Genomic DNA, 27,726 nt, shown 5'->3' on the forward strand with positions numbered 1-27,726 from the left:
TCTATCAATATTATTTTCATACTGTGTCAAATCTTCTCTGAACTGTTTCTTAAACTTTTGTAAAACTTTGTAAAACTGTCTGACGACTACTATCTTCAGGTTATTTTTATTGTCTTATACCTGGATGAGGGTGAAGGGTGACTATACACAATAATGAGTGTTGGATTTAAGTTTAACAATTATTACTTGGTATTTCCTTTTTGGTTGCTGTATTGGAATCCTTACACTTGTAAATGCCAGTGACATTTGGCAATATTTTAGTCTCGTTGTTCCCCAGGTATGACTATATTATTAGTTATCACATTAGAAACGATAAGGCTTGAAACAATATTGTATATTAATAATTAACCTATATATTATTATATTTTCGATGAATAAATAAAATAACTAATGGCAAACAGGAAAAGCATAATTTAAAAAATAACGTACAATATTATAAACTTAATTAGTCGATAACTACAAAATCTAATATGTTATACATCATATTAATACAAAATAATTTTCAAATCAAATTTAATAGTAATTTATCCATTTTCAGTTTTTTAACAATTTGGACTACAATAGGTATTATTAGTTGTACTCGTATTTGCTATTTGATTATAAAATAACATTATTAAATTTAAATTAATAATTATTACCAAACGAACATCGATTTTTCTATGATATAATGTATCACTTATATTTTGTTTTATACTTGTCGGACTCTAAAAAGCAATACAATATGTTTTACAGTAATGACCATATAATTAAAATTTAGATTAAACACGTTTTCGCAATAAATAATAAAACATTCACTTACGCAACCAACCAGCTGTTGCATTTTAACACAACCGAGCAATGTAAGCACTATAGTAATGGAGACTGTAAAAGAGTCACATGGTTTAAATGCGAAGTGAGTCTCTCGTATATGGCATTATTGTTCATTTTAACACACGTACGTTTGTTGTAATGTCCGATTTACGAAAATACCATTCCTTCATAATCGATTTAAACCGTTGGCATTATTGGTGGTCAGCTGGTAGACAGGCAGGACGTGGTTCTATTACAATAGCTATATATTGCTTACTGAGAGTAAAACATAGTAAAGAAATCATAAAGTTTTGCACAATCGACGAAAAGTTTTTTTGCACTTACAGAGAAGTTTTGGTTTTGGAGTGAACAATGGGGAAACAATACTTTCAAAACAAAGTATTTCACTAGTCCTGTTCACGAAAAACGTATCCCGAAGGATTAAAAAAACGACACCGGAAAAAAAAAACGGCAGTAATAACAATCTACCGCCACTGGAGATAGTAGGGTTTTCTGGTAGACATCAAATTTACGATTGTAATCAAAAAGTCTTCTACGTTTCCGGTATGCGCGCTCCAGCCGGAAATAGAACCGCAAACCAACGGTTTTCACTAGTCCACGACGACGAGATTTTTCTTTATCACATCTCCACCCTCAGTCGTATTCGAGGACCATTATATTTATTGGGATTTTGGCTAATAGGCTTATGGGTTAGTTTCAGTACGTTGAAGGTTTGAGAAATCGAAAATAAATGCCGGTACTCGAGAAGAAAATAATAATATATTCTCCGATATTGTCCGTTTTGAAAATTGGACTCCGCTAACAGCGCCACCCCTTGATAAAGTCACACCACTAGCCAATGGCTATAAATTATCGAAAGGGTCTTAACGACGTCACCGCTGCAACCACGTTATATGCCCTATAGTGATATATTATTCAAATTGTAGTACACTTTAGTAGTCGGAGAACGGGGCCACTATAGTATATGGATAAAAAGTAAAAACCTTTTTAAATTCGTTAACGTTCCGACTGAATTTCCAATTTAATAAGTAATAATGTGAATTCATATCAGATAATTCGACATGTATCGATATTAAGTCATAAATATGACTTGAAATTATAAATAATTTAAAAATGGAAATAATAATTTAAAAATATATAATCCAGGATAAAAATTTTTGAAAAACGTATTCAATTTTTAATAATATTATCAACTAATTTTGAAAATTTGAAATTTCTATAAGTAGCCCAAATTATATTTTCCATAATAATACCATGTATATTGTATATACATTATACAATAATAATGTGTAAAAATATGTTGGTGAAATTTTCAAGTATCTGTGGATATTTGTTTCAAATTAATAAAAAAAGATTCAGAAAATTAATCCAAAATGAAAAAATTAGGTATACCTATTTTATATTTTTTATCTAAGAAATGAATAGTGTATAAGTAATACAGATATTCAAAGACAGTGGTAATTTAATTTTTTATTATATAGTTTTAAAAGTGTTTAAATAAACATAGTTTAGCAGAATATTATAGCCTTATAGTTTTTAATGAAAGAAAGGTAATTTTATTAAATCTATTCCGTCCCTTAAATGATATAGATCGTTTTTTGGTTAAATGTTTAAAACAAATAACACATAATAAGGATATAATAAAGCACACAGGCGACAGTAGAACAGAATATATACTTTTTTTCGTTTAATATTGCCACTGACTTCAAAAGAATTCTGACATAAAACCACTTTGTGTGCAAATACCGAAAGTAGCGCCTTAAAGTTTCTTACATTTCATATCAAATAATTGAATACCAGTTATGTCTATCTCCTGGAAAATAATATAGAACAACAAAATTAAAGTTATAAGATGTGAAAAGAGAGTAAGATTAGTTACATAATAATTGGCTGTCTGTAAAATAGATAAATACTTAGGATTAATGGTAAAAATACGAAGGCGATTACACATGGTCGAAATAGAGAATAATGTAAAAGGTATAAATAACCAGTAACGGCTACAGAACAGTAGAAACGCGATGACCCTTTATGCGCCTGATCCTTATTGCTTATATTGATCACAAAAAAAATGTTATTCTAGATTCTGTTATTTAACCTACCATTTTATGGTATTTTTATGTAAATTTTAAATAAGTTACGGCGTATATATTTTTATATTATATTTAAAACAAGTTAAAAATAAAAGGAAATATTCATTACTCATTATAACATCTATTTGGTTGACACCGTACGAATTATTTGTAATTTACCAAATACACAAAAATATTATAATATTATAAATTATTTGAACTTTCTTTTTTCGTCAAATCTAATCTATTCTTTAAATATTCTATTAGAATTCACTAATACTATTAAATATTTTATGTTATTTATTCATAATGTAGAAATAAGTGAAACAATACGACTACCAAAGTGTTTACGGACTACAGGGAATCGTATTGAAATTTAGATTTTATAACGATAGGAGTAAACATAAATCTATTTTGAGAAATACTTAATAACGTTTTAAGTGACAACTGACGAATCAATTGCATAGATAAGCGATATTATATTTAGTAGCAACTAAGTAATAATCAACAGAAAACCATTAGGTTATTTGGCGTTTAGGTTCACACCGTTTTGAGACTAAAAGGAAGTAATAATGGTATAAACAACTGAATGCTGACTCAATGAGACTGACTCATCTTTACCTCTTCAGTGTTGTCATACCAATGCTATATAATGGCTTACAATTTATCTTATTGTGATATTAATTTGTCACGTCTTAAACTATTATTTATTATCGTGCGCAACTCAATATAACTTACAGTTGTTATTTCTTAGTAATATATGTTATTAATGAAATGGCTATTTAAATACCTACGACCTATCTATTATGTATAAGACATCAAGTGTTGTCACTCGTAATTATTAAGTAACCCGTCAATCACCACATTTTATTGCGCCTTTTAATATTGGTTGGTAGTTGAGTCAAACACTTATTATTTTGTATAGTTTTAGTACGTATTATGTAAAAAACTAAAAGATCAAATCGAATTGATCGAAAAATTAATTCTAACTTTTATTTAACCGTTTATGAAACATTTCAGATTTTTGGTATATATAATAAATACATTATTTAATACGTCGTATTTAAACTTATATTTTTGTATACCTATATTTATCGGTTGTAGTATATTGTAACTGTAACATGATGTCCATTAAATTTGTTAACTTTATTTTAAAAATATTAACCTACTAATTACAGAATAATTTGCAAAAAGAATAATGTAGAATTTACGTAACATATATATACGTATATAAATTGTTATTAAAAATATAGTTTCCAAGTGAGAATATACATATGTGTGACATAGCTATCATAGGATGTTTATAAACTGGTTAAAATCATTTGAAAAACCAATAATGAACTCTTGTTATTCTAAATCGGGTTTTATACACAGTAGAACAATTAAAATAACAAAACACCACGAATAATTAATCAGCAAAAATATATAAAATAAAAACAGCACAAACGTATACAATGCATGTAATAGACATTGTAAAAAATGATAGGCGTAACCAAAACAAATAATAACCCAAAAGAACCCCAATAGAACAATAATATTATAGAAGAGAGAGTAAAAAAGGGCCTAAATCATTTAATTATACATCTACTGTTGACACATAAACATATCTATAAAAATCTGAAAAATGTCAAAACTCGTAATGACCAACACTATAATATATATATATATATAGTATATTATATTACCAAAATTTAAATAACTATAACTGATAAATTAGAATTATTAAGTTTGATAAGAAAATTGGTGACCCCGTAATCATTAAACCCAACATAAATTAAACATACGTGATATAAAACAATACCTAGAAATGACAAGAATTTGTATTGCACAAATGTATCACTTGGTATGGAGACATTAATTAATATATCCATAAATATCTGTTATACTGTTAAACCCTCTATCAAAAAACTATATATAAAAAAAAATAGAATATCAAACGTCAAAATTATCAAAAGTTCGATTACGTTATTCTTATTAGCCATAAATTACACAATAACCTAAATTATTAAACAACCAGTGAACGCTATTCTCTTTGTCGCCAATTAAAATATTTGTGGTCGAACTGTTGAAGCCAAAATAAAAAAATCTGTACAACACTCCCTTTTACCAAACACAAATAAAAATAAAGTTAAATTTTAAATGACAATGCAATTCTAAACAAAAATACAATCAAAATACTTAGAATTTATTTCAATAATAAATTTAACTGTGTAAAGCACATTGAATTCCTAAAATCTACTATAATAAAACAATTAAACATAATGCAAATTAAAAGTCTCATAAAATATGCAAGAAACGAACCAATATATTTTATCAAAATAGCTAAGTTATCATCTCAAAAAATATTAGAAACTGAAATCAACTACAACACAAGATTTAAAACTAGAGCATTGCGATAGATCGCCATTTAAATTTATACGAAACTTATAAATAGAAGCTGTTCTTAAACTAAGGGAAATTAATGTTTACTAAATATACACTTCAAGAACTATTAGAAAAAAAGAAAATCCAGCAAACAGAATATAAAAATTATAAATTTGTGAAGTACGCACAGAATAATATATCAAATTAAACTCAATAATAAAAGTATAAACGAGCGATTTCAAATCATAAAACGCTAAATTTTACATGAACCTTAAGCTTACAAAATTCAACCTAGGAAATAGTAATTAAACACCACCGACAATAAATCCTTCAAACACGATAAATAATAATACATTCTATACAGGTGTCAACGAGTCAGAAAGGCATGCAACTATCGCAATTATCCACAAAACCAAAATAACCAGGTATATAAACTTCCATTTAGACAGTGAACATAGAAATTCTCATTAGAGTAGAATACATAAATGGCTCTAAGGAAACAAAAAAATAAATACACTATCCGCGCAGCGTATCTTGAGTACACTGAAAGTTTAGAAAATACAACAAACACTACAGGTATTACAAAACGCATTAAAGGAAAAACAATACGAACACGAAACGTAGAAATAAACATAACGATTATAAGGCAATACTTGACAATAGTGAGGTAATATATACGGGAATCAAAAGACAGAAGAAAATGACTAAGAGACCCGAACGAGCAACTTAATTAATAGATACTTTATATTTACAAAAAACTTTATATATATATATTTATATAAATACAAAAACATATTTAATCAAAATTAAAGTTAGATTGTAAGTACACTGGCAAAAATAAAAATGAAATCTAAGCGAAATAAAATCAAAAACATAATGCAAGAATGAAATCCCGAATTAAGAAAAAGAGGAAAACAATACTGAATTGAACGCACAAGAAAAACATACAATTTTCGGATGACAAAAGAAGATCCATCAATTATTAGCAAAACTTGTAGATGAAACCAGTAACGGTAAAATACATTGTCAACTACGCTAGTATATCTATAGAATAACTCGATAAAATATCTAAAATACCTTTGGCATATAACACTATGTTATACATTTATACGTTTTCAGCAGGACTAGGAAGTTCTATAGCAAATGCATATTTATTCTGGTCAGTCATATTGGACGTCAAAAGTAGGATACATATTATTGGTTTTACACTTTCCTGGTGCCGTATATAATTATTAGAAATTGTATATTTTGCTAATTTATACGTATTTACGGTTTCTAGTGCTATTTTATTAATTTAAGGTTTTAAGTGTTGTTTATACGCATATTCTTATATGATAAAGTAAACAAACAATATAAATCTAATAAATTATACAAATATTTAACCTAACCTCATTGTGAACGAAAACACGTATTTTCATTTTCTAATAGTAGGTACGTTGTCGGTTGTTTTTGCCGATGACATCAAACAGTTCATTATATTCGTTTCCAATAATTTGATTATTATTAAAATGTTTGTTAGACGCACTGTAATTATTATCGAATTCGTCGTATTTACGTTTTAGAACTGACCAAATACCTATAGTTCATGAATATTATATTTTAAAAATTTTTATTATTAAAAAAAAATCTAAAACTTCTTTGAAAAAAAAATGAAAAAAAAATGTTCTTAACAATTTAACAATTTTATTTTGCATATTCATCAATTTTTAGTACTATTTTTTCCACTTATTTTTGTGTTCTCAAGTGAATATTAAAATTCTGAGACCTGGTTATCAGGTATTTAAATATAATATACAGTACACATATAAAAATTGGCAAGTAAATACTATATATTTATATTGTTTTTAAGATGAGAATGATGCGCAACGTTATCAGTGGCGGAACAACACTTTACTACCACGACCGACGGCGCTGAATCTGCTGAGATTGGGACGGACATCGCGCGAGTCTTGTCCGGTTTTCGTCTACCGCCCGGTGAGCTCTTATTTGAAAAATAATTGTTTATATTAAATGTTATGCTTTTCGATAATTTATACATTAAATTCAGTACCCATATATTATGAGTGCACAATGTACAATGATTATGAATTAACTTTAAAAAATAATATTGTGATATTCTTTGACTATAAAATATTATAACTATTTAAATTTATATCCATAACTGTCAATTTATTAATAACTATCATATCGCATAAACGACACAACCTATATTTCATGAAGTTTACGTCATGGGACAAAATGCAAATTTTTTTTTATGAATTTGATAAAAGATGAAGAAATTTATTATGAAAACCATTATAGAAAATTATTTAGATATGACATCTGTCACAAAACATAAAAATCAAATACAAAAATACGGTAATATGTAATAGAAAAATAACAGTTAAGGTTAAATCAATAAATACTATATACTTATATAAATAATATAAATGGCGTAGTGATAGTCAAGTATTACTAGCCAATATATTTTACTCATTAAAACCGTAATATAATAACAGATATTATGATAAGGTTATGCAAATAGTATTCAAAATTAGGACAACGTTATTTACTAATGTGCTGTTTTCTTTCTTTATCTATTTTTACTTTAAATCGAATTTATTAAAACAAATTTACGATTAAAATCCACGAAAATGATTGAAATCATACTCATTTTCAAATATGTAAGTCATGATGATTTTAACATAAAACTCATTTCGTTTTTGTATTTTATTCGTACACAAAGATGCATGAATTTATAGATTTTATCATTATACAAACAAGGTTTAAATAATTAAATAATGGGGAAATGGGTACATTTCATTTTGTGCTTTTAGTTGATTGTATGATTTATAAGAAATAAATGTATATATGTACAATGTGCATATAACTAACAGATGGTTCAATCTTGAAATCAACTATTAAAAGTTTTCCAAACACGAGTGATACGTATAGCATTGTTTTATAAAGTTCAATAGTTAAAGAGTTTTCTATACACATCATTCTTGTAGGGAACATGTATATAATCCCACGATGATTAAAGAAGACACTCATTAATTAAAAGTCCAAATTAATCGAAGTAAGGTATTTTTAAATATTACATTTATAGGTGGCTGAAATCTGTTGAGTTTAAATTACAATTTGGGAAATGGAAATAACTATTTATAGATTAATACATTATCAGTATCAGTATAGTAGACGACGCAGAGCTGGTTTCATCTCTCGATAATGGTATTGTCAGTGTCAAATAAATACATTTTATTTGTAATCATAATATCTACAATAACTATACAACTGAATATCTTACATTCAAAATCAAATGAAATCGCCACAAATATACAACATAGTATGGAGATTTATGTACTTCAAATAAAATAAAAAATAATAAAGAATAGCGTGTACACTCAAAATACACTATTTACAGTAATCGATATAGAAATTTAATATATGTATTGATATAAACACATTATATATATATGAGGGGAAAATAAACAAGATAAGATAGAATAATAATAATAATAAATGAATACAATTCTGAAAAAAGAGTTAAATAGCTTTAGTCCATAGCTCAGTTGGTATTCACTATATTATTATAATAATGTGTCTTTATTTAAAAGTAATTTTATGCAAGAATTGATAACTCGGAACTAAGTTCAATGGTTTTTAATGGATTTAGTAGTGAAGTACAAAGAAATAACAATGTTTTCTACAAAGTATACCGTACACTGTCAATTCTAATCAAACTCTTGACTAATTGCTTTTCGATAATATTTGCCGCCATAGATTAAGTTAGATTGAGTTAAATTATTTTTTAACAAACTAATAAATCGCATAATTTCGTTGTGGTGACTAAAGTAAGGCAAATTAAAATGCTAACATCATGATTTTCGATCCCGTTTAATAAAAGTATTATTTAAAGAAATATAAACATTTTTAAGGGAAGTCAAAGAATTAAAAAAAAAACAAAATTTTCTAACAACATTAATAATTGAGAGTTGGCAAATAACATATAAAAAAAAAAAGAATCTGTAAAATAAGAATATCCTTATTTACATCAAAAAGAAGCGTTATTGATCTTATTAGTTAGGTATTTATTTTTAATTCGTGTATTGTGATCGACGGTAAATGGTTCATACAATTTCTAAATATTAAATTTATATTATGATTGGAAAATTCCATCGTAACATATAAGAATATGACATATAACACATCAAATTAACTATTATAATAATTATAAATAAAATCTATAAAATAGAAATATTTTGTTTTTTTCAATAGGTATAAAATAATAAAATAAATTTCACAGTTCGCTGCAACCAACAAGTCACAGAAATGCAGTAGCCAGAGACGGTCAAGAGATGTGATTAGGATAACACGGACATTGGACGGGTGCGAGTTGACGGACAACAAATAAAATATTGACTAAATATTAGTAATAGCAATCGACAAGCATAAACTAGCTAGAGACTTCTCATACAAACGGTACGTCACTTCTTACAAATCTCGGGCACTCGATGTACTTGGCACATATATTATACCTTTAATGTTAGCTCACATTGAACGCAGGAGAGATCATGTGCTTCAGTGGTCGCATTTAATCACTAAGTACCACCCCAACTTTTTTTAATATATATTATTACGGTATTTTGATTTTTAAGTTCTCACTGAAATTATTTATTACATAATAAATACGTTAAAATATTATGACATAAATAATAATTCATAAAAATGTGAAATATTGCAGTAGTTCACTTATAAGTTATAACTTATAATGGTATTTTATTCGGTAAATTTAGAGTAATAAATTATTTTTTATTATTATTTTTATTCTTACAACATATGTACTTCTAAAAACTTTTTTAGTTTTAAAAATATTTTTTCTTAATATCATCTTACACAAGTATATGAAATTTACTATACAGTATACATACAGTGTGTACCTACTTCCAAATTTCAAAAGGTGTATGTTTTAAAATCCAAATCAGACATACCTAGAGTTAGTGATTAAAAGACCATTTAATTCACCTCGTAGTTTCCAATATTATCAAATAAAATATAAATAACAAATTATTGCATAAAAATTAAAAAATAAGTATTTTTAACAAAATTTGGTTAAAATTATGTTTAAATTAGTATTGTTTCAATATTTTTAGTTTGTTATTGGTAGATGTTACTTACGTATAGAGATTCTCTTAAATAAAATAAAAAATATTCTTTTATTCTCCAGTTTTGAAAACTGCAGTTTAAAATATTCAATATTTTTTTATACCCAAAAAACTAAGCATTAAGCGTCACAAAATACTATCACATTCACATAGCATATTATGTAATAAATTGTAATTATTATATTATTATGAATATTGTCTCTGCATTCATATGTGTTATTATGATAGTTTTTAAATATTAGGAAATATATTATTGTATTATTATTTATTTATTTTTGTTTAATGAATTTAGGTCATTATAGTTTAGATAAAAATAGTATTAGTAACCGAATATTAAATTTAAATTTAAAATAAACTATTCAAACATGCATTTAAAACTCATAAATTGATAATAAGATAATAACACATTTTCTGTTTGTTATTTTAACATTGTAATTTATAAAATATCGATAATGTTATCGAATATTTTTATGAACCATCTAAATTCTAAAGTATATATTATGAAATAGTTCTACACTAAAAATATATCGCCTTCCTTCGATTATTTTTCAATTTATTGCCAATATGACATTTTACAACTTCCACGTAAATATAACATATTATATACTACACCCATTTTTAAAACCTAGTTCTGTTAGATGTTAGATATAGGGGACATACTCACAGCTTATATATTTCTTCGGTTCATCCAATATTCATGTTTGAAATATCAAAGGCTGCATAATGTTTCTAAGACAAACTTGAAATGTCTGGGCTATTTTATTTTCCTCTCCTGTATCCCTCACATATAAAGATATAAAGGCAACTAGAAAGTAAATTTCATATGTACGTAAAGTGTGTTACAAATCCACACACATTTCACAGGAACAACTTCCGGGAAGCTTATTATCATATCATAGAGATTGTTTCTTCTTCAGTTATAAAAAAATATTGACTGTTATATATTTTGTATATTATTGCAGTGTCATTCGATTATTTTATTTTATTTACTATTGTTATTGAAATACTATTTACGAAACCATTGGAATCAGCCTTTTATATAAATAAAACAAGCGATAAAGCAGCTTATAAAAATATTAAAAATTATATTATACATTTTATAAAAATTCTTTATAATACGTGTAAATTAAAATGATGTACACTCTAAGTAAATAATATAAAAACAACACGATTAATTATATAGCTAATGTGCGAAATATAGTTGTGTTTATAATTACTTGTTTTATTCGTATCTTAAATGTATTATAATAATACACAATATTATTATAACCTTATGAAAAAATAGCAAAGATTTTACTATTGATCTTTGTATCTTGTCCATTTCTTTATTAGAAATCTTAATTAACTTAAATGTATTTTATTTCATTAAAATTAAAATTTATTTTGTATTGATCATGTCCATTAAATTAAGCATTTATTTTGTTAAAACTATGCTTTTTCATTAACCAGTAAAGTACTTTAGATAAGTTAAATTTCGTTTCTCTGAATTCATTACTTAACATAATAATATAACTTTGCAAATAAATTTATTAAGACGAGTTGGTGATTTAACAAAGTAGTTTATGAACAGTGGTAATAATTATTAGGTAAACTGTTAGATTACGCGTATTGACCATTAAGACGGAGAATTCGATACGCATTTTATTAAGTTTCATTCGTGCAACTATATAATAAACATAACATTGTCTAATATACATTAAACGCATTATGCAAACAATCCATAAAAGCCATGTTAAATACAAATGGAACACAATTTAGTTTGGCATACTTTAATTAAGGCAACTACGCATTTTATTTCAGTTGTATCCAACCAGTTAAAAACTCTCGCATTTATTTAAAAACAAATTATTACCAAATGATTTGCCTACATTCACTCGTAGTGATTAAAATACAAACATAATATAAACACCGCGTTGAAAAAAACCTATAGAAATACCTTAGGGTTTCGCAATCGCGATAGTGAATTATTATATGAATTTGGAAAGATTCTACGGCGACTATAGCGTATAAGTATATTATTTACCTGTTATACCTAGTTTAATAACGTATAATTACGTGCAGTGTTTAGGCGTATAGCGCAATATAGTAAGTTGTGTTACTATATATAATATTTTATACTTTATGTTTTATACCTATGTATTGTGTGTGGGCAGGACAAGAGGGCTTTGGAAATCGACGAAATTGTTTTTACAGACCTACCGCTAATACTGAACCTTTTACGCTGATATAGTGATATCTGATGGGCGCGGTAGCTGTTGTTGTCGAAATTGAAATGCATTTACGATCGCTATTGTTAAAATGGATAAGAAGTAAATGTAGTACGTCAAAAGGTTTGCCGTGTAAAGTATACATAAAAATGTACAGCAGTTAAACGGAGAAGAAATTACAATTTGGAGGGAAAAGATGTATGGTTACAGGATAAAGGTAAAGGCACAATAATATATCAATACTGCGGTTTCTTTTGGCACGGCTGTCGTTTATACTATAAAACTAGTTGCAATGTAAATCATGAAGCTTGAGGTGATTTATTATAGGTAAACACTTAAGATTGCGATCGATTTGGAAGTGTTTGGAAGCCGTTTGGAAGTGTAGTTATACTGAATGAAAAAAAAAAAATATTCTATGGATACTAACAAATAACACGATATACTCCAATGAAATAAAATGATTGGTCAATCATTAGTCGAAATATTGAATGTTTAGTGACTCCGACCATAAGCTAGATAAAGAGATAAACTTATAAAGATACAAAAAGAAATAACACGTACAGAATGTTATATTATACCTACCCACGCCCTACGCATAATAGAAATTCGTGTATTCTGATATTCAAGACACACAACTACTGATCCAAACTTGTTTGAGGTGATTAAATTAGTATAAAAATGTATTTTTAAACATATTAATAAGTACCTAAGCAATTCAATGTACTGATATGAAATAAGAATTTTAGAGACATTATAATATCGATATGTATATATTACTATAAATGTATAGGTATAGAATATGTAATAAAATATGTTATACACTATTGTTCTATCCAAGACAAAATCATTGTTGAAAATAATTGTTTACCACCTAAGAATTGGTTACTAGCTTTATTTAGATGTACATACTATATAAAGATAACAGAACGAGCTGATCAAGAGTATTTGAAGGACTAGTGAAGGTAAATCGTTTTTAAACTATAATCATCGCAGACCGAAAAATTATAACATTTTTTAAATCAGACGAAATTGTTCAAATTATTGTTTAATATTAAATTGTTTATAAATCATAAATAAAACTTCAAATATGGTACTAATATATTTTATATAAAGCTGATAATCCATTTTTCAGAAGCTTATAAGAAAAAAAAATCAAAAATTTGGTATTTTTGAGTTTTTAAGCGAAATAATTAGGTAAAATATTATAAAATATACTCATATTTTACTTTATCTAGTAACATTTATAATTATCAATAAATCATGTTTAATTGGTACTAACAGATAACCATATCCATACCGATGATATTATATCCACACTAAAGTAAAATTGTTTTCAATTTTAATGTTGAATTTTATTTAAAGTTCTTAAGACACATTTTCAAAGCTTACCGTGACTACAAATTATTTTAATGGTATTATTTGTCTGATTATAAAGCTATAAGCATGTTTTTAATAGATAATTTGCTGATAACTTATAGATTTCAAAAATAAATTATAATATAATAATGTCTAGTTTCTCTAACTAAAATCCTACAGAGGCGTACTCCTGGTATATTAATTAGATGACGCCGCAGACGGCTAGTTCCACTATTTATTGTTTTATTATTTGATAGTTCATTTTTATAATTTAATAAAACAATTGAACATATTAGTACTACAATTAGTGTTCATTTATGAGAACATAATATTTTCGCAGATTTTAATTATAAAATAAATTAATTGGTATATTTAAATTTTAAGAATTTATAGTGGTGTTTAAAACGTAAGAGAGTAGAACGGAGTATATCATAATTTTCTAAGCACAATATATTTGAAACGTTTGAATTTTTTATGGATTTTATTTATTTGTTTTTTTGCTATAGTTAGACACCAAATTTCCAGAATGGTTTAATCAAAAAATTATTAATAGGCATTGAGTAGTTTAGTGTTGATGTTAGTGTGTTTATTGTGTTTTGAGTTGGCGAATTAAATATATTTAAATCAAATAGTTAATGTTTTATAATATGATGGTATTTCAGTGTTTGTGAGATTGTACTTTGAATGCATTAACAGAGACAGAGCATCATAGGTGAGGGTAAGTGTGGTATGGATATGGGTTTAAATTGATTTATTTTTAGCCTTAATTTTGTGCATCAATTTTCCACTAAGGAAATGTGATTTCAGAGATATTTAGAAACGATAATGTGGTCGAGACTTATGCAGATTATAGCCATGTAATCAACGTAGTCGACGACCAGCGTGTAGAATAAATTAAATAGAATTCCACCTCTAGGAATACTCACTGAAATATTTAACATACTAAAAACTGCTTTACCAAAACGAATACCTAATGATACATCTATCTTAGAAATAATAATTTAATGGTTTTCAACACTAATGCGACTGTGATTATTTACTATTGTGGGACGCATCGCACGAGAGTGTTTGTTGTTGTATTAAAACGAACCGTTGTAGTTAGTTAAAGTATAAATACTTACTTAAAATTCGATTAATGACAATTTTACTGCGTAATAGGGTTTCAAAAAAACTTTAGTAATAAATTATTTTCTACGCAAAGATAACGCAATTTCAACTTTTGGGGGAAAAAAATGAACTAAAGCGAATATTGCATATTTTTTTTTTGCGCGCGCGACCGTAGTTGAATCATTAAACAATGAAGTCGGCCAGTGTATATTATTGACAATGAATTAATCAAATTGTTGTTTATGTACATTTGTAAGACACAAAGGGAATGCCTCAAACGCACACCTCGAAGAAAATTAACACCACCGCAATTATTATTAAGTCTGCGGTAAGCAGCCATGATGAATTTATATTGTACAACCATAATTGCCATGATATACGTACACTACCTACACTGAAGTCGATGTTCTGCTAATGCATGATTAAACTGCGGTGAATATTATAGTTTGAACTTTTCAAGAAACTAATGTTCTCCTTTTCCGTATGCAAAGTTTTTATTTTCCCGAAAAAATCGACGTTCTATTTATAATGTCATAAGGTCAAAAGGAATATTATAATAGTTGAAAAAATATAATATCAATTCAATTTATGAAAAGCCAATAATACCGTTATTATATTATTGTTAAACAAGAACTGCGTGCAGCTTGAAGGATTTTGTTTTTCAGTCAGTTGTACACTATTATTCAAAATATTATTATTCTCAGGTTTATCCAATACAACTATTGTATTTGTTTATTGTTAGAGGACAATAAAATATGTTCTAGACTGACGGAAATATAAACAATAATTAACGTTTGATTTCTCGTTTCGTGAATTGCACGCGCATGCAAATAATTGATAATATTTTTATTACCGATTAAACATGTACTGGTTTGTGTAAAATTAGAATACATTTATTGTAATCTCAATACCTATTGATTAAAAAAAAAATCGATACCGAGTCGTCTCACATTTAAAAAAAAAAACTGGATAAGTTTATATGTTTCTGGCGTGCATAGATACGTTAGGTGTAATTATGTACATACTATTATACAGAAGGACTGACGTAAATCAAATATTTAGTTGCTCACTGCAGCAATTAAACAGTTTAAATAATTAACCGCTGTACTTTCATCCTGTACGATTCATTAAGAGTATTCGGTATAGAGGCACTGGAGGTTTCTAAGGAATTAGGCAAATTTAGTTGAAGGTACCTATAGGATATTTTCTAAGTGCGTACACGTGAGTAACGTGAATGTGTGCACAGTAAGTGATTATTACTGTGTGTGAATGTATAATGTAAAATATATTTTGCAGAGTGTGTGCTCCTGTCATAGATATGTGGTCCGCGTGTGTTATTTTTCACTAAAAAGCATTTACTTATGATCCATTGTGCCAACAAAATCAGCGATTTGATAATACTCGTAAATATGAAGACATGTTTAAATTCTTTATATAGACTAGACTTGTGATCGATCGCACCATATTTTAAATTTTTTTCTTAAATTATGTGCAACCAGCGTTGGTCTTAAACATTTATATTTTAAATTCAAATTTTAAGTCAAGATAAGAGTAGTTGTCATTTGAAATGTGGCACGGCACATAATCGATCTCAAGTAAACTTCGTTGAAAATTTAAATACGTTTTCAGATTTGTTTTTTATCACACATTTGTATCGATAAAATAGACCCAAATCAAAAACGGCTGGTGTCGAATCGACTCTAAAATAAATAATTATTTTACTTCAGATTGTAAAAAGAATACTTTTATTTTTTGTTTTGACAAGTCATATACAATACAGCTCACAAGTGTTTATTATACAATGTGTTGTTTTAAAATACATCACCGCACTGAGACTACATGTTTTGTTTTTTTTATTTTAATGTATAGAAAATAGCTATAGGAATACTTGTATCCAAGCACGAAACGTGCGATGAATGATAATACATGGCTGTGAAATACAGAGAAATTTTGTTATTCCACCATAAACCAGCTTTCATGGTTAAATCGTACATAATGCGCAGGCCATGATACATGCATTATCTAATTCCACAGGCATGATGATCCCTATATGTATATAATATATATATATATATATATTAAATAAAAAAAGAAATTATCTCCCTTCAAATTCGCGTATATAAACGATAACATTAAAAAAAATAATGTCCACATTAACAATATATAATGCATGAGAAAATTGGTTTATTTATTTTATTTTTTTAATGTCCACAGATCTGTGACCGGAATTAATAAATTCTTTACATCGGAATCAAACCGCGGTGGTTCCTTATGGCAAAGAAAAAGTTATTTTGTGAGCATTATAATACGCCCAGGGAATAGAAGATAATACGAAAGGCAACGGCGTATAATATCCAAAAACCGTTGATTGTAGTTTACTAAAATTGGTGTTAACAATATTAAAAAAGTAATAATAAATTTATAACAGCAAGTTCTACATGTTGCATAGGAAAAATACAAAAGAAAATGTAAAACGATAAAATATATGTCGTTTTTAAAATGTGTATATTTTAATTTGTTTAAAAAGTCTCATAGAAGGGCTCGAATCGGAGACAAATGAAGTAAAAGTTTGACACGGAGGTACGGTACACCGAGTATCCCACAAAATATTGGACCAATTCTCTACTCATCATAATTTATATTTCAAATATCTATACCTCATAAACTACTCATCCGAAATTTAACGTATAGAAATACTCCGAATAACTATTTGCTATGGATATGAAATTAAATATGCGTGTTATCTAATAAAAAAAAGAATGAATTTAAAATTCAGAAAACTTCACACATTTTTTTTATTTCTTACAAATAGGTTAAAAATGTTAAAAGTTTTTTAAAAAAGATTCATGATAAAAAAATTACTCTGTATATATATAAATTTAAAATATAATTTATATCAGTGGACATGGATTTATGATAGTAAGGGAGGCCGTCCCCATAGGTTATTATATGACTATTTATCACTCATATTAAACAACAAATCTACAACACAAAACCATATTTATTTTTATCTCAAATCAATTATTACAATATAAATATATTTTTTTTTACATCATATAAAATTGTAAAGATTTAACAATAAATGTTTTAGAAATAAGCTTTTATTTATGTCTACATTTCTTCTAGATGAAAGCTTCTTTAAGATACATAAAGAAAAATGAGCTGTTTAAAAATAACATTGTTTACGGATGATTCTTATATTTATTTTTACAAAAACAAATTTTATGAGTTATAAATGCTATTACAGTTGAATAGAAACGTTTTAATTTATGATAGATAATGCTATAATAAAAGCCATGCATCAACAATATTAGGAATACCTAAGTTTGAATTTATTTTCGCTTTTAAGTCATAAATAAATTAATTCTTAATTTTACAAATTATATTTAACATAAATAAACATCCTGTAGACAAGGTTGAATTTAGGTAAATATAGATAAAAATATATATGTTTATTTTCAAAAAATTAAAGGGCCAAAAATGCCGCATGACTTAATAAAAATGTATTATAGTCAGTTATTATACTGAGTAAATAATAAATTATGGACATTAAGTTAACATTGGATAATACAAATTACAAAGGCTCTTCTATTTAATGTAAATTATTCCTAATTAAAAGACCGGATGTTGTATAGTCCATCCATGTTCTATGGTTACTACTTACTAATAAAATAATAATATTTGACGATAATTTTCCACATTCAATTTTTCAAAAACAAATATTTTAATTAATTTAATGTTAGTTGGAATAAATACATATTATATTTTCTTACAAATAATCATGTTTTTACAATCATTAATGTATATTTGTAAAATATTAACACATTCAGTGAAATGAAAAGTTTATATTATTTAATATTCTTTCATGTTTATCTTGAAAAAATATTTTACGCTAAATACAGTTTTTTATACTGTATAAATATTTTTTGTACATTTAATTACATGTAAATTATACAAAAAGGGTTCTTTTATCTATTATCAGTGTGTTTTGTTATTCGTTATTCTCTCATATGCGTATTGTAAGTTTTCTTACAAATTGTATGAACTATAAAATAAATGTCATCGTTAAAAAAAATAAAAAATGTATTTCCATAGTCTCAGTATTATGATTTATACACAAATAAGTTTCTATAGATATGTCAAATTTAATACACGAAAAAACCTTGTTTAGGAGCTAACTTTGTATGTAATAAATATAACTTAAAATGTTTTTCCAGAATTTGTTGTTATAAAATCAATAATTATTTTCATGCTAGACACTAACTTCGTATATTATATCAGTGTTTTACTTAAAAAACATACAATTGTTAATTGCAAATTGTCATTACACTGTTGTGCGCACAAGACTCGCGACATCCCTGAGAATTCGTTTTGATATCAAAAAGCGCATTGGTACTATGCTTTTTACACGAGTAGTACGCGAGACAAAACACTCGGCACAATTATTTTAATGTAAACTCATTTGGCGTTTTCATATTTTTGTACATAAATAAAGGTTGATAATTTCCAGGACTCTAGAGATAAAATATTTTTAAACGATTTTACAAGAATACCCGGTGATATGAAATTATGGTGAATTGAAATACGAATGTTGTATTGTACATGTCTACTTCAATTATTATACATGGTTACCTTTAGTTAAAATGTCTATGCATGTGGTAATAATAGCATATATTGTGATTAAAATATAGATGCATGCCTAATTCAAAACTGTTTGTACATAGTATTGCTTAATATTAAATATTTTTTTATATTGTTATAATGTGACAACAAGCCAACAATATAAATTATACATGTTCGTAAGAAATCCTAAGTTAGATAATATAGGTATACATAATATTCTGTTGTATTCAAGCCGAAAAAAAATTGTGAAAATCGATCCAATATTTATTAGAAGAAAGAAAATAAAAATAACTCTTTTAGATCGATATATGATTATATACCATCGGATTACAGGAGATCACGTTTGTTCAATTATGGAAATTAATATCATATCGCCATGCTCCGGAAATACCAAAATTATTGTCAAAAGTCGACATACTGACAGCTAAGCGTAACCTATTATAGTGTGCGTGCGTGTGTGTGTGTGTGTGTGTGCGCGAGTGTTTGAAATCGAAGTAATATTGCACACCATCCAACTGTTTTGTTCATTTCCTCACCGGAACAACATTTTCCCTCTCGAACCGTATGTAACTCGTCTAGTCATGCGTATTACGCATAAAGACGATTTCGTTGTATATTATTTCCTGTAAATATGTACATTTCGTTCATACGCTTGCAAGCGTCACTGTGTGGATTACCAACACTTATCGCAATGACTTTCTTTGATTCTCGGACTCTTACACGATAATTTCTTTTGTACACCTCCAGCGTATACACGATATTCGCTATTGAAGTTTAAATGAAAAATTAAATTATATTTTCACGCGTGTACATCACAGAACTGAAAGGGGACTAAAATATGTTTATGTATTATGGCGTATAAATTATAAGGTGATTTTTTTATTAACAAAAATCTGTTTTATCGGTAAAATAATGTATTTTTTGTATAGCTTTATATTTTTACATAATTTAAGTCACGACAACAACATCAAAACAATTTTTAAATGCATTTTAATTTTCATTTTATCCTTAAATTTTTTAAAAGTTTTTAGCTTTTCAATGAAAACATTAATTTTTAGTTTCGTATTTTGAAGTAGAATATTTTATCTATCAATAATATTCATGAAAAGAAATCAGATTTTCAACCAATGGTTATAAGAGTCCCAAACTCTCACCCAATTGAGAATATGACTGTTTACTAATAGGAGAATCACATTGTATAGCAGATACATATTCACTTTCGTAGTTGTATTGATTTTAAAACTACATTTTCATCTTATCGTTATGAACGGAATGTTTAAATAACAGAATTATCATTAAGTATTTTTGGAAAACGTAGTATTCCTTCAAAATAAGGGTGGCGGAGGAAATTGAAAAAAAAGAAAAGAAAACAGAAACGTGCATTGATGCAATTATTATAAGATTCCTACACGTATATGATTTTCATGATTGTCATTCACTTTCAGATATGTGGAAAACGATGATGAAAAAAGAGTTCATGACAGTGTTTTTTTTATTTTTCGAGGATAAATAAATACACATTTTTCCTATTTAAGTTTCAAAACACATTTATACGGTTTAGTTAAATAAAATGTTATCACATAAAAATAACAAAGAATTTCACTGATGTTATTTATTTTTATACTTTTTTTTTTTTTAAAAAAGATACAAGTTTTTATTTTTGCTTTAAATGCATATATATTTTAGATGTTAATTCTGATATGTATGTTCGGTGCCTATATATTTTGATGTTTTTAACATTGTCACGATTAACAGTTGAAATAGAGATAAAAAAAAAAAAGTAATACTTACAATGTGTGCTGTGCGCTTACACATTTATTTTTCAAACATATTTTGCACTGAACTCAGTCAAATAGTATTCGGTAGTCTGATATTGGCTTTTATTACGGTTGTAATGACGAACAGATCTCACAAAATTACGAAAATACATATGACAGCGTGGATATTAAGACCAGATCGTACATTATAATAATATTATGAATAGCGTGAATATACAGTGACAACGTGTTTCGATTCGTCGTTTCGGATAATAACAAGTATTAACCATTACCATAATTATCATAACGCATTCTGATTGGTCGGTCATCCACACCACTAATACCAGTCGATTTAACACTGGCTTTTAATAATATGATCGTGTCGTCGTAAAAGCTCTGAACCGTTCAATTATATATCATTTCATAACGCTAATCAAGATGTGTAGTCACACGTAAAGAATAACAATAAAACATTTTGTCATATGTATAAAAAAAAGAAAAAGAAAATCAGATAACGATATTGGTCAGCACTATAGTAAATAGTAATAATAAATTGCATACATTTCTGTAATTATTTTAAAAAAACGCGACCTCGACATTTTCAATATTCAGAACATGTATAATAATTTTTTGAATTTTAAAAATAAAAATTAATGGCATAGATGAGTGATATTATAATTTTAATAAATATTATAGAAATGTACATAATTTTATTTTTAAAAATGTCCATAAGGAAATTTCCGACAATTAGAAACTTCTAGCAAATAAGAGACGCTCGTTTCATTATTCCCTTTTATTACGTTATTTTATACTTATATTTTAAAATACGTTATTATTTCCCAAGAATTATATGAATTGTTAATAATATTATATTACTACATATTCTAAATTTCAATATATTTGTTTATATAAAATAACAACAAAAAAAAGCACGTATAAAGACATTTTTTATGTTATCAGTCCGTGGAACAAGCCCTATTTGTATCCGTTGATTAAATACTGTCTTGGTTTCAAAGTCACATCATATTGAATTAAAAAACATGTTTAAATAAAACTAATACAAGAAACGAAACGAAATACGATAAGTATACCTACGCCATCGTGGTACGCGAATTAAAAATTAAATAACTTGAACGTGCTTATAATATTATTTCATCGGATAACTACAGAAAAAACTCCCCTGAGATCATCATGGATGTATTTTATTATTCATTTATGTACACCAATATAATATTATGTGCTGATTGCGGTTGAATAATTTGTATTTTGAAAGTTGAAAATACGTTTACATATTATCATCGCGAACATAATAACATAAGATATGTTGAGCGATTTGACTTGTTATCTCGCACTTAAAGGTTCTTCCTATACTAAGAGTGATAACTATCTATAGGGAACCTCGTGGACCTTAACCGATATTTTAGTTTTAAATTAAGTTATAACCATGTTATAATATAACACGACTTTCAAATGCTCATAGCTAGGATTAAAAGCTTACAAGAGGCGCCCTAGGTAACATTCTTACTTTTAAATTCGATTACCTATAATATGTAAATTCGCCATAACGTTAAAGATAACAACACGACATCGGTTCTACCGAACACGAATTTTCTACATTTGTGTCGTACCTACCGTCTGCAGTGTAAGACGGAGACAACGCGTGCGGGCTAGGCGTCGTCTTAACATAATAATTTGGTTAAAACAACGACGCGTGTTCGGAATCGTTTCAAAGTTTACTAATATACAATACGTCATAATATAATAAGAGTGAGGCGGGCCAATGCGCTATGACAATATCGTATTACGATCGTCATTATTTACTTTTGCCCGCCCATCGTCTTATACTCGTGTGTTTCCATTGCCACCGGAGCGCCGGCGAATCTGCGTCAGGTGTACGGCGTGCCGCCTTTATTGACTATAATAATAATAATATTGTAATATCGAAGTGCATCGGTGTTGATGTATCGGGACGGGGAAAACTTCGAGACCATACGATTTTCCGTGCGGCCGCTAAACTATCGAAGTCGTCACCCCCTCGAAACTTTCGTAAAACTGTACTTACCGAAATCGGCAGTGATTTGTTCGCCGCAACACACGAACACGAACAGCAGCGCGCACACCAGCCGCGTCTTCGCGTCACGATTGTCCATCGTTAGCGGCAAGGGCTCGCGACAATACACCATTCCCCCGCGTCAGATACAGCAGTTCATTCGGACGGTTACCGATGGAGTTCACCTGCGAAAAGAAATTTCGGCGCGTTCGGTTAAATCGAACAAAACTATACGCGCGTATGATAATTATAGCACACACACACACTCGCCCGACTGTCTAGGAAGAGGCGGCAGCGAGTTATCATAACGTGTAATGATATGTTAATTTATTTCTTCATGAATATTTATTAGTATTGTAACGTACGGTTTCTGCGTACAAACTAAAAAACGTTGCGTTAACGAAAAAATAAAAATGTTAATTGCGCAAAAGCGCTGTTGGATAGTAAATGTACATGAAACAGATTTCGTTATGAGTAGGTACGTAGAAAAGCAATTCATTATAGATCGCAGTTGGCTTAAAATCACAAACAATTTTCATAGAAATCTAATATTATTCTAAATAAATACCTATTATAATGGAAAAAATAATGTAATTATTATTATTATTATTTTTGTAAAATAAACACGAAAAAACTATAAATATTTTAATGTGTTTGAACTCGGTTTGAGTAAGGGCTTTAATGATTCTGTGTCTATTTATACGAATCAGTCCACAATATAAATGATAATTTATTATAAAATTTAAATTGTTTACGATGATTATATATTTTTTAAATATAACATGATTACATAGTGACAATATTATAAATTATGAATGAATCTATTTATTAATGGTTTTACATCACATTTAAATATGTGTACATAATATGTTTTTATTTATTATACACTTCAATTGAATCAATAAAAATAAAATCAATAGTATTGTTAATATGCGATATAAATAATACCATATGGATAAAATGACAAATTTCCGTTTAATATTTTTTGACGAGATTATTGGGTTTTATTAATGAAACCTTAAGTCATTTAAATGATTATATTAAATCGATTTGATATATATTGAGATCAATAAAAGACTCAAATGACCAAACCTCAGTTTTTATAGTAAGTTGAATTAAGAAAAATTATTTAATAGATAATATTTTTATTTTAATCAACGAGTTGAATAGTTCAAGTATGAATATACATTATAAGAATAATTTAACAGAAATACAATATTTTGTTTAAGTCTAAGGTTAGGTAATATAATTATATTAATTTAATATAAACATAAAAAACCCAAATAGAACAAAGTTGTTGGTATAATCAGATCTAGGAAGTATTTAAAATAAGTTGTAATCGTTGATAGTGCATAAATGCATAATGCATAATTTTAGCACATATTATAATGCACATTAGTATTAATTAATCAATGTTTTATTCTGAATAGCAGAAACTATACTAGTGAGATATACTGTTATGTAGATTATAGCTTTAAAATAATGCCAATAGCATGAGATCAGTTTCCAACACCAACATCATATTCAAATCATGTCATATTACTTCAATACGTCTTGAAACAGAAATTGAGTTTTTATTTTGTCGTCAAAATAGTACGTATGTCTACGAGTATAATATAAGTATGTAAGCACGTCATATACTTTAGTCAAAGAAATGATACCCAGGTGTAATATATATATATTCAACTTATTTTCACTTTTGTCATGACGTCAAATAAACCACAAGCATCATATCACAGTTTGAGTAGACTTAACAATAATAAATCCAATTGGAATCGGTCATACTTTTGTTATTCAAGTACATTTTAGATTTCTGTCAAAATCTGGGAAAGACTGTAGTACTAGATGTAGGCATATTATATACGTTTCTAGAAGAAAAAAAAGAAAAAGAAAAAACGCTCACAATATATTATTTATGATCAAATAATGGCTGTCAAAGTTATAGGACTCGTGTATAGTATAATGCAAAATACAACGGACCATTTTATATTTTTGTAGTATTTTCCAAAAACAGATAATGCAATACAATTATTGGCGTTTGTTAAGGTGCATAATAATATTGTATTAATTGAAACACAATATGAGTGAGTAAAAATCAAATAAAAATAGGTTTTTATAATTTTTTTTTTTATATATACAAAAAGAAAGAAAGAAGATAATTAATTTGCTGAACAGTGTTTCGATAAGTACCGAGTTCACCTGGTCATTAAATAGAAAGTCTTTGTAATGTCTATTAAATTTGAATTCAATGACAAATCATTGAATACAAAAAATGATTCCGAATAAAGACAGACAGTATATATTATACCAAGTTTACTATATTTTATAATATATTTATTATTTATATTATTTAACACGGTTTGTTTATGGTAAATTCGATTATTATTTTCCTAAATAATAACATTTAAAAATGACATAGTGTATAAATATAATAATGAACATTTAAATTTCAAATACTTATGAATAATATTTTTAAATCAAATTACAAAAAAAAATAACCAACATTTGTACCTATTTTTCGTTTGAACATCTAATTTTGTCGAAATTTGAATTATATGTCTTTGTCTCATTAATATTTTTAAATAGTTTTAATAACAACTTATGAAAAATCTTGAATTACATTTTCAAATTTTTTGACTACGATAATTTATTTATTAATATTAAAAAAATAAAAATAAATTTAGAATTTAAAAATTCTTTAATATATAAATAGGCCACAGTATTTTGAAAATTATACCATCTGTAGGAAATGATAATAATATCATTGTAAAATAAATAGATTCAACTCTCTACTCAGAATCTAAAATGTAAATATTAAATATACTTGAAATGTACTGATTTCTATGCATTAATGAATTGCATTCGTTTTTCCATGGTTAAATGTTAGAACATACAATAGTTAATAATGTTTATATATAATTACAAATGATTCAAATGAATAATTATTATCATGTTACAGGGACAATGGATATAGACCTGTATACATTATAAATTATAGATATTGAATACTATGTAGAACTTTATAGGCTATTGAAATCCAAAAGAATGTCATCATCACTCAAAAAATAATATGAAATTAAAATGGTTTTATTTTCTTTGATTTTATTCGAAAACAGTATTATAATTATAATAACTACTCGTGGAATTTAACAAGATAAATAGATAGGCAAATATAATAAATATAATACATCGGTTTTACTGGTTTAAAATTTAAATAATGTTATTATTAGTTTTTATTTATTTCCATTGAAATTCATAATTTATAACTAACCGATTTCCAAGTTATAATATAGTATTATAGACTTATAGTATAACACAATACACAGCTATCAGTATTATAATATGTTGATTAAGAGTATTTGTCAATTTGTCAATTGTTTGGTTGTTTTTCTCTCACGTTAAAAGCAGACAACAATAAACATTCCCTTAGTGTGCGAAAATAAATTTAACATAGATAGGTATTCGTTTTCCGGAAAGACAGTATAAAAATGTACAGATACCTGTGTCCCTCATATATTTCAAGAGTCAATTTTATTTCTGTTCAGTTTTCCCACGATTTCCGGTCCGCATTTATACTGACAGAGTTCATTGTTATGTTTCCACATAAACAACGCCGGTTAACGCACTATATAATATTTTAATAATTTAATAAATCTGGATACACAATAATATCGAACTGGTGAAATGACAAGATAAACTATGCAACCCCGACACCCCGTTGTCGTTGTGTCTTTGTTATTATTATTAATATTTAATGTATAGCCGACGTATTTTACATTAATCATTCACCGTTGGATATATATACAATTTTCAGTTAATTTTTTGCCGGGCACTTATCCTCAAACGTCAAAACTGTTCTGTGGTTGAGAATTCCAAAAATGTCAAGACCGTTTCCGAGTAATGTAAGCATCATCTAAAAAGAGCCGTGTTTTCGACCGCAAAACCACCACACGCGCGCGCGTCGAAATTAGGCCACTCTGATTTCAGTGTTTATCCCTTGATATTAATTATTAAATATATGTACTGCCGACTTGTGACATTGGTTTTTGACGGAGTTATTATTAATAGAAAATAAACGTGTAAATTATATAATTATAAAATTTAAAAAATATAAGAATTAATGCAAATCCGTTGTTAATATTATTTTAAAAACTACACGGTAAATAATATTATAAAATATGGAAGAAATTAAAATATGATAAAAGTAAAAGTATCAATTTATTAGAAACTCAGTACAAT

The 27,726-nt window shown here is 27.1% G+C and overlaps 1 protein-coding gene across 1 annotated transcript in view; it reads right to left on the minus strand.

The window, feature by feature from the left end:
* The window catches only part of LOC132929979 (uncharacterized), a 150,769-nt gene that overhangs the window by 44,272 nt on the left and 78,771 nt on the right, over positions 1-27,726 (minus strand). The window contains 1 exon segment of the mRNA XM_060995636.1: positions 23,500-23,672. Within this exon segment, the coding sequence (XP_060851619.1) occupies positions 23,500-23,620 (121 nt within the window). The 5' untranslated portion in view covers positions 23,621-23,672.

This window comes from Rhopalosiphum padi, chromosome 4 (genome assembly GCF_020882245.1).
Source record: "Rhopalosiphum padi isolate XX-2018 chromosome 4, ASM2088224v1, whole genome shotgun sequence".
In the NCBI taxonomy this organism is placed as follows: domain Eukaryota; kingdom Metazoa; phylum Arthropoda; class Insecta; order Hemiptera; family Aphididae; genus Rhopalosiphum; species Rhopalosiphum padi.